Raw genomic sequence first — 14458 nt, 5'->3', positions numbered from 1 at the left:
TAACCCTAGCTTTTGATGACAGTATCAGGTAACATGAGTTAAGTAAACAGAAATGATTTAGCACCATTTAATTCAGAGCCTATGAACAGGCATGGTGCTTCTCCAGGCACTTTAAGGAATGTTATTAATAGTCACAACGCTCCCCACTTTCATGAAGTTCTTAGTAAAAAGAGTACTGGATAGGAGAAACACTGGAATTTTTTATGTTTCAAGAGAAGTGTAAAGTACTCTGAGAAGAAAGAGGACTCCTCTCTGGTTTGGGAGGAAGGAAAGAATAGAAATAAGAAAAGAACAAGGAAAAGAGTCTTCTTTCCCATTTGGGAAGGATTTGGAGACAGGTGGGATTTTAGTATTTGGTGAGAACTGTATGTTGGGGGGTAAGAATTTGGGGCAAAGAGGCTGGCAGAAGTTAGAGATGGGATTCTACAAGCACCTAACATCTGACATTTTGCATGTCACACAGTAGGCATTCAGAAATATTTGTTGAGGGAATGAATGAATGATATGTAGATCAGGGGCCTGAGTCTTAGGACATATTAGGAGTCTACTAAGGAGCCCTGAAAGTCACATGGGGCCATGCTGAGGAGGACGACATTGAATACAGAGACAGAGGAGCTTCTTAAATCAGCTGAGGCAGAGAGCCTTTGATGGTGTTTCAGTAAGCATGCAACATGTTCTTGAGAAGGCATGTCACTTTCAATCTGACCTAACTTTTTTATATCCAAGAGGACAATGTGATTACGGCATTCTGAATCTTCCTTCCCCTGTTGTCAGCTGGAAGTTGTGTAGCTTCTTCTTCAAATGACCCTTTCTCTTGTAGCCAAATAGCCACTTTTTAATACTGTCTTGAGGACTTCTCATAAGGAGCACTGATATGGATGGCTGTGGGGAGGACTCTTTTCTGCCCCAGGGAGAAGATTTCACCCCCCTCCCAACCCTCCCACGCCCGTGCTCTAGGAAGACTGAGTAAAAGTAGCTGATTTCAGCTCCTGCACAGAAAGAAGGAATTCTTTTCTAATGTGAAATGATTGAGCTTTCTCCCCTTGGGAATTCACTGTCACTAATGTTGAGGACAGGACAGGGCCCATTGCTGGTCTTTTCACGTCTACAGGATTCATGATTAAGGATTCAGTTAAACCTCTAGTCTTCTCTAGGTAGAATAGCTGCTTCTAGGGAGCTAGGAAGCAGCCTGCTGTTTTGAAAGTGCTATCAATTACTGAAACAAATACAGCCTAAGTGCTGTAGAAATGAGAACACACGCCCATCACCCATGCTTTGCCTTCTGGTCATTTTTAAGGCTCCTGCTTCTTGCCTTGTCTCATGGTCCCAGGCAGGTCTAAGACGCTCCATCCATAGCTTTTCTTCACAGGCCCTGAAGTGCATACTTCTGTAGGTGAGAATGTGACAAAGAATGGATTTCATACACTGAGGGTCTCGTTTAAAGTTACAGCTTAAACAAGCAGCTCTTTCTGAACCTAGTTCAGCTCCACCTCCATCATTAGGCAGTCTTGTTGTTAAATGCCTTTCTAGGTAGTTTCTTTTAACAAAATTCCATGGAATTTATTACTCTGACTGTTTCCTTGGCCACCTACTTTGGGCTCTAAATCTTTTCATAAGAAAATTATTACCATCGTAATCTTGTCTTGTATGATTACTCACGACACTACTTTCTTGTTGGTATAAATTACAGAAATGACATTGAGTTGTAAGTTCTGCTAAATTAAGGAAGTAATTTAGCACTATTAAAATAAATGCCAAAGAAACAATTACATTGCATTGTAACTGGTTTAATATACAGGCTAACATGGTTAGCATCGTCAATTTTTGCATGAATATATGAATCCTGGTAAATCATTTTATTTTCTCTTCAAATAACTAAATCAATTCCTTTGAACTGTTGCAATGTATGCACTTAAATTTCAAAAATAAATCATTCTCCTTCCTCTTTTTTTTTTTTTTTTTTTGCCTACCAGTACAACACTGTAATATTCGCTGTATGAATGGAGGTAGCTGCAGTGATGATCACTGTCTGTGCCAGAAGGGATACATAGGAACTCACTGTGGACAACGTAAGTAAACCATGGTTGTAAGTGTTCTAGATATTAACCTACTTGTAGACACATAGAACAATGAGATAAGTGCTGATGGATTTTTTTGATTATCTGGGACACAGCATTTTATGACATCTTACTAATGAACCGATCACTTACCCAACATACTCAGCACCAGATTTCCATTTGGAATATTGATTCATTTTTCCTCACCACCCTGCTTGCTTGTCTCATGGCCTTTGATTTACAGTCACCACCCAAGGTGAAGAAGTTTTGTTAGTTCCAAATGTGTACCTTCCATTCATTTACTGACCTGTTCCATCTAGATTTTCAGGAAACATCTCAAATAAAGTATTTCAAAACTCAAGCTCACCTTTCTCTTGATTAATGATGTCTGCATCTCTCTAGTTTTCAAGTTAGATTCTGCTATTTAAATACTTATCACATGGTGTCCAGTTTGTGGGCTTATTCACAAAATGCCATTTATTTGTGTCTGCCTTCTACCAGCTCTGTGCTTTGCAGAATGATAAAAATTCCTGTTAAAGAACTTATTTTTTATTACTTTAAGAATATACATACTTTATAGGAAATTTGGCAAAGTTCAAAAACATGAAAAATAATTTCACTTATAATCCCATCATTCTAAATACTACCTTCTAAACTTTTAATGCATATTTGGTACATGAGCATATATAGTTTTTCATACCACATTTTCACTTAATATTTTATTAGAAGCATATTCATGTAATTTAACTCCCCCTTCCATCTTGGGGGATTGACCCAGGGCCTCACACAAAAGCACTTTAGTACTTGAACCATACTCCCACACTTTTGTTTGTATTTTGATTTCGAGATAGGGTCTTGCTAACTTTCCCTGGGTTGGTTTCAAATTTGTAATCTTTCTGCCTCTGCCTCCCAAGTATCTGGGATTGAAGGTGTATGTCACCACTCTTGACTCTAAACTTTTAAAGGTACATTTTAATGGTTGCATAAAACTCCATTGTGTGCATGTTTTACTGTTCAATTAATGAATCCTTCACGGTTAGCATTAGTCATGTTGTCTCCAGTTTTTGCTACTCTATGTATATTTGCTATGATGAAAAATGCTATAATAAATAATCTAACATTTATATAATTCTGTAGTGATCATCCCTACACTGAAGTGTGGTCAGAGTATTGAGTTTTGTACAACCCAGAAAGGAGATAGGAGAGAGGCAAGACAGCCTCTACATTGTAAGCCAGCTTTGGGCAGTCTTCAGGGATGGGTAGGAGTTTACTTGTCAGGTGAGGGGGGGGTTTGGCCTTTTAGGCAGATGGCACAGCATGGGTCAAAGAATGGAATAGGACATACCATGGAATGTGGGGTGTAGCAGGTACTTTTTTGTTACTAGAGATTGAATGTGGAGAGAAGTGTTGGGAAGGAAAACAAGGTCATATAGGAAACCATGGGCCAGGTTTTGATGCCTTTATATATATATACAATGTTTTCTCCAAAGTAGAGCCAAGAAAGGGTAGGAAGATAGTGACAAATGACAACACCACTCACATATTGAGTTACTAGCTCTGTGCTTACTGTGAGCCAGGCACAATTTTTAAACTCTTTATATGCATTGACTCACTTAATGTAACAACAACTCTTTGAGTTGGATGCCATTAATACTACCTTGAGGAAACTGGGACACAAGAATTTCAGTAATTTCTCCAGGGATACGTGGATGATAACTGGGAGGGAGGGTATTGGCACCCAAACAGTGTGACTTCACAGCCCACATATTTAACTCTGAAATACTGGCTTTATCCATTTCACTTTACAGTGGTTTACAATGAGAAAGATAATTGTGGCCATAGATAGTGTGGAGGTTCAACGGGAGAGGAAAGAAACTTGAAGCAGGAAGACCAGTCCTAAGTAAGGACTGGCTGCCGAGAAGGTGAGATACAGGAGGAGAATCAGGAGGAGCCTCCAGGCATCTCTCTATTTGGAGCTCCCTGATGGAGTTTAGCCAAAGGCCAGTACACCACAGGTGCCCAGTAAATGCTTGCAAAATTACAAAAACCTTTCCTAAACTTCAACTTCCTCCTCTGTAAAATGGGAGGGTTGATTTAAGCAATCTCCAGTTTTCTTTTCTGCTTAAAAATCTCTTTATTCTCCCCTGATAGTAAATTAAGAAGCAAAGTGGAACAAGTAGTATACAAAAACTTTTCCAGTTTTTGTAATAAGAAATGGACTCTGTCATAATTTTTGGTGCTAAGAGGTTGTGTCTATTCAGGTCCTTTGATGCCAAGCAGATGCTAAGACAGTATGAGAGTATAAGAAATTTTATTAGGGGAAAGGCCAGTGGAGATTGAAAGGGAGAAGAAGCAGGAGTATGAAGGGCTGACCTTCAGATCATGACACTCTCTGAACCCTGTTCAAGGAGAGAGGGAAGGAAAGAGATGTGCTGAAGTACAGCACTGACAGTGCCTTGCTGTGGCTGATAGTGAGCGTAGAGCAAAGATTGCCCATTGGAGAGGCTCATGGTGGGCAGAAAAGGCCTGGCTGTGGTATCTTGCTGTCAGTACCTGGCTGAAGGTGTGCCCTGGGCATGACCAGCACATCAGATATACAGGGCAGCAGCTGGAAGCTGTCTGCTAACTAAGCTCTGTGCAGTAGGTTCTCTAGAAGGGAGGGGTGAGTGGCTTAGTGCCATGAATGCTGCAGGGGTGGAAGCAAAATGTGTGGAAGATCTACAAAGGAGCAATGAATTTACATGGCGGTGGTAGAGAAGCATCATGGAGGAGTAAGGTTTGAGCTGGGCTTATAAGACAGGGTGGGACTGGAAGATTTGGCAGAAAAGAGCCTGGTACCCATAATGAAAATGCCTACTGTGAGGTCATGCATGCAGGATTTCTAGGAAATTGTACAGGGAGGAGCTGTTGAAAATGTGATCTTTCAATTCTTATATTAATGCCTTTTTCTACCAAGTAATATAGTCCTCTTTCCACTTTCTCTGCACTTACCTCTCCAGTAGTTCCATAGATCCTGTAAAAACACACAATTGGGTCCTCATTATGGTGCTTAAATTCCCGAATGAATGTTAGTATGAAGGTTTTGTCATTTTCAGTTAATTGTGTGATTTCACATTCTACATTTCTGGAAGGGTGACATCAGCAGGCTAGTGTTTCCCCTCAAAATTAAACATAAGTCATAAGCAAAAGAGTCAGCTTGCTACAAAGAATTTCCTATCCAGTGATGTCTCTTAGAAACCACCATGTTAGATGCACAGCTCATTGCTCAGATGCTGCCACCATCAGGATTAACACAAGCACAAAGAGTCACCTGACTTGGCAGCTTTACCTGAGTGTTGCCCGAGGGACACCTGACGATTGGTAACTGTAGGATGTCTGTCCTAGGCCAATACCAGGGCTATTTTTCAGGTTTTTTATTGTCATCCTGTCAGAAGTCCAAGTGTAACTTGTAGCATCTTTATCTTATAGCTGTCTGTGAAAGTGGCTGTCTCAATGGAGGAAGGTGCGTGGCCCCAAATCGATGTGCGTGCACCTATGGCTTTACTGGACCCCAGTGTGAAAGAGGTAAGGGTTTTTAAATCATTTGTGGAAAGACATTCTAGTGGCTTATCTATTTGTTGATTTGTACAGGCTACTTTGTGAATTTTGCTGAGGTTTAGGGGTTTCTGAATTGTCATTGGGAGGTTCCCTAGGATGCTAAGATAGTGGCCTTGAGTTTGTATATGTTATTCAACAATTCTTTCCAGTGGAATGCGTTACTCCACAGAGAACATGCACATAAATACCAGCTGGTATGGATCTGAAACAAGGAGAATTTTCCATAAGGATAAAGTTTGAGTTTTGCATTATTCTAGTAAATTCAAGAAATGGTTCCCAATAAAACATATGTATGGAAAGGTAAAAGTCTAGAGGGAAAAACAAGCCTGAAGTGCTCTCAGACCTGTTGGGAGCGTTAGTGACATAGAGGCCCAGCATTCACAATTCACCACAGGGTTATTGGGTGTGTGCTGTGAATCTGCTTGGTCCTCACTAAGGTCCAGTTAAGTGTATAGAATCATCCTCAATTTTCCACACAAAAAGGTGAAGGTCCAGCAATGTGCCCAAGGCCTCCCAAATAATAAAAAGTTGAATTCAAATGGGCTTGTTATATTTGCAATTCTAATACTCATTGCTGCTCCTAATTAAAAGAAAACTTTACCTGATTTGGCCATCTGTAAAGCAAATGTAATGTTGAAACATTCATGGATGTGCAATAGCTCCAAAATCTTTTCCCCATAAACTTTGAACATTTTCATCAGCTTGTCTCTCCATTCATATTCATTGTCTCATCATTCCTAGTTTTATAGTGAAGGCTTAGAAGGTTCATGTCATATAAAACTGCAATTGAAAAATACTTAGGAACTTTTAAAACTGCAATTATCAGTTTATCCAAAGTTATATAAAGATCTTATTTTATGACAGAATGTAAAATTAGTAGCAGACGTTCAGTATATGTCATTTTAGATATATAACTGAGAAAAACAAAGGGCCCAGAGTGACATGTGAAATATTTTTTTCTCTTTTTATTTGTATAAGCTCATCTAAATTCAATTATGTGCCAATAAATTAACAACATATATTTTGGCAAGCATCTGTGGGTCAAATACTACTGTTACTGGATAAAATGATACTGTATTTCTGTTAATAAGCCCACTACAGGTTATTGCTGTGTGATATGTAAAGGACTCTTGGCTCTTAAATTACATGTTGACATCCTTTTGGAGTCCCTCTTCAAGTTGGTGTTTCTGTTTACAACTTGAACACATGTATTTATGTTGACATGTATTTTATTGACATTATGGAGCTAACATGCATCCAGTGGTATCTGCAGTAATAAAGAAAACTATTTCTAATAGGTAGTATCATTCTGTGGCCTGTTATTTTCTCAATGAAGATGTAAATGGTTAATGTGTGACTCGAGAAGTGGTATGTGAAGTTAATTTTTTAGATGTAATGCTGAGAAATTTGTTTTGGGAAAAATAACTAATAAAATGAAGTTATGTAGTGTTTTCCTTCCAGTAAAGACATTGATGCCACAAAGAATACTGATACCCATAAGTCAGGTATTGATGATAACACAGTCTAAAATAAAGAGGCAAAATATGGAACCAGGCTACAAAGATTTGATCTTTCCTCAAGCTTAAAAATGGCCTGAATGGGTTAAGTTACTAAACTACTCCAAAACTGGTCTATTACTCAGTGGTTTCTCCAAGTTTGGGGGTGTTTTTAGGTGTTAACCTTCAGGGAAGGGGTTGCTCTGAAGTCTGCACTAAGGTGTAAATGTATGTTGGCCCCACAGGATCCTCACAGTAGTGATTAAGAAAATGAAGTTAACCTCTAAGTGGCAGATTTCCAGGTACTTGTGGACGTGGGGGCTGGAGAGGAGGAAGTAGGCTTTCTCTTTTTAACCATTACCCTCCATTTGTTCACCCAGGGGTGTATCTCTGACCTGCCATAGAGAACAGAAAAACAAATGTCATCTCCTGAACCACATGGGGAGGAGGTCTTTGCAATTCCAGAATTCTTTCCATTTATAGAGTCTTCACTGGTTTTTATTTTTTACTTTTTTGTCTTATGAAATCCATACTTTTAAAAGAATGAGGCAGTATATCCTCTTATCAGATGTGTTTTTGTAATTTCATAGGTGACGAATAAACCTGTGGAGCCAAGTCAGAACAAACCCATCCTAAAGTATGGGGAAGTAGTCAGTGTGATTTCCCCTGATGGTGGCTTGGTATATTTATTAAGTTGGTTGTAGAACAAGATAACTATCTGGGGTAGTTGTATTCTGTTTTTATTGGGAAGTGGATTTTTGTTTTTAAAAATGAACTTCCAGGGAGTCTTTGCTATTTTCCTTTCTCCCTTCCAGGAGACTGAGCCCTGTACTCAGTGCATATTCCCTTAGTTCTCTCTCCACACCTATTTATTTATTTATTTTTAGTAGACTTTATTTTTAGAGCACTATTACATTTATAGAAAAGTCGTGCAGGAAGTACAGAGAATTCCTGTACGTCTTCTTTCTCCCCATCCCGACATTTGCTTATTAAGAACTTCCATCAGTGAAGGACATTTTTAAAAATAATTAATGAACTAATGTTGATCCATTATTATGAGCTAAAGTCCACATTTTACAATCAGGATCATGCTTTGTGTCATGCATTTCTACTGGTTTGAACATATGCATAATGTCATGTGTCTTGCAATTCCACACCTCTTTTATAGCACTTAAAACCTTATACTGAAACTGCAGATTTTCATTTCCCTCACTAGGGTGGAAGTTCACGAGCAAGTTCACTTTCATCATCTTTTAAATTCCCACACCAAGCTTAGTGCCTGGTGCATAGTAAATGACCTTACATGTTAAACTGGATTAATCTTATAGCATCAGAAAATATGGACATACATTTTCAGGTATAAACAGTTATTTCTTGGAAAGGATCGCTGTTTCCCTGCCATGGATTGTCAGGATATTGTGTTGGATTCATACGAAGCAGCACTTGTCACAATGTATATGTCTAGTTGAATTTGGCCTTCTCTTTCAGAAGTACCACTCTCAGGGCCACAGGATTGCCATTTTTAATTTGGAAAGGATACAAAATGGAGATGTGTTTTGACCAAAATCAAGTGGCATTGTAAACAAACATGAAAAATTTCTTCTCATGATGTAATAGATATGAAAGGGACCATTTGGAGTCTCAGTTACAAGCACTGTTCAGGATAAGCATCTTTGTCCCTGGGAGATCATGGAACGTCCAGACACCTGTAACTGTCTTGGGGACCCAATGCAAGTGTGAAATTCCCTAGGGAGAGGTACCGGCAGGATTTGGGTCACTTAATGCCAATACCAGAAACTTAGTAATACTTGAATTTAGCATTTTGGTTTGTGATGGAGATCCTTGCTTGAATTATAAATCTTAGCAGCCATTCAAACAAGCAGTTTATGAAGCAAAGTTATCTCATTTGCAACTTTTAGCTATGAAAAAATAAATATGTTTAAAATAAATATGTTGGTAAGTCAGCCTCATTGGGCAGGTAGCAATGATAGATATATTTTTTATATTTTTGCCTATCTCTCTACATCCAAAGGAAGAAAAGTCAAAACTATGGCTTGTTTGGCCTAAAATCTCTATGTTTTTAAAAGTGCATAGGAATGACATTAGAAAACTTCACTGGTTTGTCTCAGTCCCCACCACTCCCTGCTGTCACACTTCCTTCTTACTTTGTTTATTTAGCTCACTTCTTGGTCCATGTGGGCACTCATGCTTGCCACCTCCTGCTGTGTTCTTTAGAACAGATGAGTTTTTTTGTGTTTTCTTTAGAACCCCAAGTTTCTTTCACTTTTTTTCCACTTGTGTTTTTTCCTTATTAGTTGACATTTATGATTTTCTTGTTGTCCCCTTCTTCCCCTTGCCTTCTTTCTCCGTGGGCCTTGGACATCCAGTAGAACTTATCGTGCCTTAGCTCAGTGGTACAGTATGTTAGCATTTGTTATCAGAGTATTGAAATGAGGTCAGTGCCTGTTTTTGCAATGACAACACAAAGCAAATTGTGTATTGCCATAGTAACTGCCAACAAAAGACTGTGGAACCAGACTTTCTCTTGCTGTCTTGCCTCAGACTGCAGACCATTAAAAAAATCTTGTAAAATGTTCTTGTATTAAACACAGCAAATTGTGTGAGTGGATGAGACTGTTGAAGGTCATGAAAAAATAGAGAGTATGATGGGGATGAACCTGAACTTGGAGTTGGGTGCATGTGTAATGATGAATAGGTATGGGATGAAGAGAAGTGAAGGAGAAATCTGGAGAAAATATAAGGAGGAACAAGAGAACCAGAAGAGCCCTGAGCCAAAGAAACCTAAGGCAGAGTTCAAGAGATAGCTTGGTAATTGTTAGACTCATCAAAGACTTGAGAGGGAATGAGAATCACAGCTGTCATGTGGTAACAGCTGCCATGTCTTCAGCAAGGTGCTGAGAACTGTACTTGATTGTTGGCAAAAACATTATGAACAAAGCCCTATAATTAGTTGCATTTTACAGAGGAGCAAACAGAGGGAAAGAGGTCAAATAGCTTGTCTAAAGAGGGACAGCTTGTAAGTAGTGAAATTAAAACCTGAACCTAGCCAGTCTGGGTCCTAAGCAGATAGACATAACCACTGTGCTATATAAACTTGGATTTCACTGGGAAAGGATCACTAGTAACCATAAGAAATTTTCTGAGGAATGATAAGAAGAAACCTACAATCACAGATTTTAGGGTAGGCATGAGAGATGTTTAATACAGCACCATTGAAGAAATTTGGATGTGGCCCAGTGGTAGAGAGCTTGCCTAGTATGCTCAACACTGGAAAAAAAAAAGGCGAGGTAGGAAGTTTTCCTCCTAGGTAAGTAGAGTTCAATTAAGTTGCTTTTAAATAATTCTAGAAACCAATAGTAAGAAATCTTGAATATTGCTTGTATGTATCTTAATTCAGGGTTCTGGGTTATTCCTCTGATTGAGTTTGATGATTTAAAGGTGCCAATCTACTCTTGGAAAAAGAGTGATTGCTGTCTGTTTGCAGTACATAAGTCTGGGCTCCAAAGAACTGAACCAACACGTTACACGTAGACATTGGAAGTGGACATTGTTCATCATGCGGGGTAAATCATTTTCCTAGAGTTTCACAGCTGCTCAAAATATATTTGGAACCACACGTTTAGAAATTTTTTAGAGTCATCATGCATTCCAAGGAATATGTGACCATTTTCCCTTTGGAGGAGGCGTTTCAGTTTTTACAAATGGCTTAAAATAATTTGTTGTTAATTCTAGTGACTATAGAGGTAATTAAACATTTTAACTGTTTGGGATCCAAAATGGACTTAGAATAAAAACCAGTGCAGAGTTGTCTCCCTTTGCTCATAAGGCACATGAATTGTATTAACGTTTTAATGTCGAGCTTTATATGAGCCCGGAGGTGAAGCATACTGGACGCATACGTGATGATAACAAGAAGTTTTCTGTCATTACTCTGTCTGGGGGTTGTCCTTGTGTACTATGAGCACGGGAGCATGTCCATGGATTTCTCTAAATCTTGATTCATTTGTTGTGTTAAATTCCTACCTAAGTCTAAATTGTGAGGACAATACTTGGAGTTTTGCCCACTCCAGAAAGTCTGTTGGCTGTATGCTGACTATTGGTAGATAAAGCATAGAGGAAAGCATTGTTGAACTAACTATTAGCTTTAAGAGAAAGTAACAGTGGGGGCCAAAGTGGAATGGGGAGAAGGTGAAAGTTCCCTTAGACAAGTGGAGAGCAAGGTGAACCAGCCATTGGTGAGTCAGTGTTTGCCTCCTGGGGAGTTACAGTGTTTATGCAGCTGGGAAGGTTTCGTTTTGTTTGTTTGTTTTTAGCAATAATGAAACAAAATAGAATACACAACAATTAGGTTGGTTGCAATTACACCTTATTCTCCTATGTGCAATTTGAGAACTTTTTGTCCTCACCCTTAGTTTCTCTTATATAAAAGTGATGATTTTGTATGGATAGCTACAGTAATTTTGTTGAACGATTTCCAAAAAACTATATCACATTAAATAATCCCCCAGCATTTATTATGTAAATCCAAGAACTGAAGTGTCTACACTGTTTAATTAATGGGAAAATACTAACATACAGTGGTCCAGATTTATAATAGTGAGATGTCTACTCTGGACACACTGGCCTTGTAAAAGAAAGTGGAAACATTACTTTATCTCAGAGGTTATTTGGAGAGCTTCCTGCAGTTAGGAGTTGATTTTCTTTTCAAAATATTTTAAAATAAATTTTATTATGTATATTTGAGGTTTACAACATGATACTATGGGATACATATAAATGGTAAAATTAGCTTATATTCTCACATAGTGAGACAAAAACAACCAAAAGTCTGCTATTTAACAAAAGTCCCTGATATGAAACAATTGTATTAGCTATAGTTAGTGCAGCATTATTCACAGTAGCTCCAATGTGGAAGTAATGTGTCTATCAATGAATGAATGGGTAAAGAAAATGTGGCATGTATAGGTGTAATGGAATATAATTTACCTTTAAAAGAGGAGAAGCTGCCACTGGCTATATGTGTGGGCCCAGAGGACATTGTGCTAAGTGAAATAATCCAGGAACAGAAAGAAAAATATTGCACAGTCTTACTTATACATGGAAGCTAAAAATAAATAAATAAAGTTCTCAAGTCAAATATATAGAGATAGAGAATAGCCAGGCATGTTACATATATCTGTAATCCTGGCACTCAGGAGGCTGAGGCAAGAGGGTCTCGAGTTCAAGGCCAGCCTGAACTATGTAGCAAGACCCTGTATCATATAAAATAAAGCAAAACAGAGATAAAGAACAAGCAGTGGTAGATGGAAGAAGCAGATATGTACGTTGAACACATCTAGAAATATAACATTTAATAGGAGTTTTTCTTTTTTGTCCTGGAGTTTTTCCAGAAGGTATGAATGAAATATAAATTCATTTCTTTTTCTCAGTGTGGAAGCAAGCTTTTCAGAGCTACATTTCTCACACTCGTTTCATGTAATTTTAAGTAGTAGATGGCTATTGTTAAAATTCCCAGAGTAAATATGACAGGCTAACCCCCGTTCAGCAAGTGCCTTTGGAAGGCAGAGCTCTGCAAACTATGTGTATTTTTCACTTTCCAAACGGTAACAAGCAATAACCTGTTGTTACTAAAGTACATTGGAGTCCTCTCTGAACCTCACTTTGGGTATTTACTGTAAGTGGAAAGTAAATAACAACACATAGACAGATAGCAGAGGCAGAATGCTGTCAATGTTACTGAGTAAAGAGGCAGATGGTGGATCATTGAAAAAAACTGGATTTTCTTAGAGTAGTTCCAGGAACTACATCTGCTGACAAAGACATTCATTTTTCTGGTTGAGTAATTGTATGCACAGAGAACACACACGCTATCCTGCCTCTCCAGGCTAAATGATCGTGGTATGCACAGCAGGACTGGTGGGATGCAAAGCTGCTTGCCTTTTTTTTCTTTTGGCCATACTGGTCTTTGAACTCAAGACTTTGTGCTTACTAGGCAGGCGCTCTACCACTTTAGGCACACTCCCAGCCCTTTGGAGACAGGATCTTGCTTTTTGCCCAGGCCAGCCTGGAACAAGATCCTCCTATTTTAGGCTTCTCACTGTAGCTAGGATGACAGGCATGCACCAACATGCCCAGCTATTTGTTGAGATGGGGTATTGCAAGCTTGTTGCCTGAGCTGGCCTTGAACCGTGATCTTCCAGATCTTAACCTCTCAAGTAGCTAGGGTTACAGGTGTGAGCCACTGGCTCCCTGTGCAGCTTGATTTTTATCTCACACTCTCTATGTCTCTCATCCCACTCTGGGCTAGTTTTTCTGTTTGCAGATGAAATTTTCTGGTTCCTTTCCATATTTCTCCCTTGCAGGTCCCTTAATATGGGCAAAGGTGTCTGTGTTCTTTACTGTTGCTTACATTTCCTTCCTCAGCCTCTGGGTGTCCATAGCTAGTTCCAACCTCTTGCATCCTCCTTGTCACCCCGAGCAGCCCTCTCAGAAAGGGTCCAAGTTCACCCCACATAAGCCTTCTCTTGTAGTGGCATAGCTAGAGACTTATGCATTTTTTTTTTTTGCCACAATAACTTTTTGGAGGGCAGAGCAATTTTAACATAGTAGAAAACCCTACTTGGAATCATGTCCAACATCTGGCCAGCCAGATTCGTGACATTTGACAGTCCCTCGTGCTCAGGGTCTTCCAAGCTGCAGGGGATATAATGCATGTCATGTAGACAGAGCAGTCCTCTTGAAGCCTCTTTCGTGACCTGGCACCGTAAGGTGGCCCTCCATTAGTTTCCCAGGAAGAGCTAGTGACAGCCCAGCCTTCTTCCAGACAATCCCTTCCCCATCTCTCTTCGTATGTCAGGCACTTTATGCTTTCCATACTTGTGAGGGTGTAAGACATTGCTGTCACCCCCTTTGCAAATTATGCACCTTAGTGTTGCACTTGACTGTGAATGCATCATCTGTTTGTCTTGATACTTCAACTGATAGCTTGCATTTTGATTTATTTTATATTAGCAAAGATAATAATTTAATACAGCTATTAAATTTAACACATAATTTGATATCATGGTTTCATCTTCAGTGTGTTTTCAACTTTATCTTTTAGATATCATCTTCAGTGTGTTTTCAACTTTATCTTTTACTATTTAGCTCTTGTGAATTTGGGGGGTAATTTTTATTAGTGTATATTAATTGTACAAACTAAGGGGTTTCATTACGATATTTCCATACAGGAATGTTCTTATCACTCTTCCTCTTCCCCCTATTTCCCCGTCTACCTCCCTAGAAGCC

At 39.0% G+C, this 14458-nt stretch overlaps 1 protein-coding gene across 2 annotated transcripts in view; it reads left to right on the top strand.

The window, feature by feature from the left end:
- Positions 1-14458, top strand: part of Fbn1 (fibrillin 1) — a 237322-nt gene that overhangs the window by 35338 nt on the left and 187526 nt on the right. For both annotated transcript variants that reach the window (XM_020160570.2, XM_074065892.1), the window contains exons 5-6: positions 1974-2069; positions 5526-5621. In XM_020160570.2, coding sequence (XP_020016159.1) covers positions 1974-2069; positions 5526-5621 — 192 coding nt within the window. The remainder of the gene's footprint in view (positions 1-1973; positions 2070-5525; positions 5622-14458) is intronic.

This window comes from Castor canadensis, chromosome 2, assembly GCF_047511655.1.
Source record: "Castor canadensis chromosome 2, mCasCan1.hap1v2, whole genome shotgun sequence".
Classification (NCBI taxonomy): Eukaryota; Metazoa; Chordata; class Mammalia; order Rodentia; family Castoridae; genus Castor; species Castor canadensis.
This window is presented reverse-complemented; position numbering and strand designations above follow the sequence as displayed.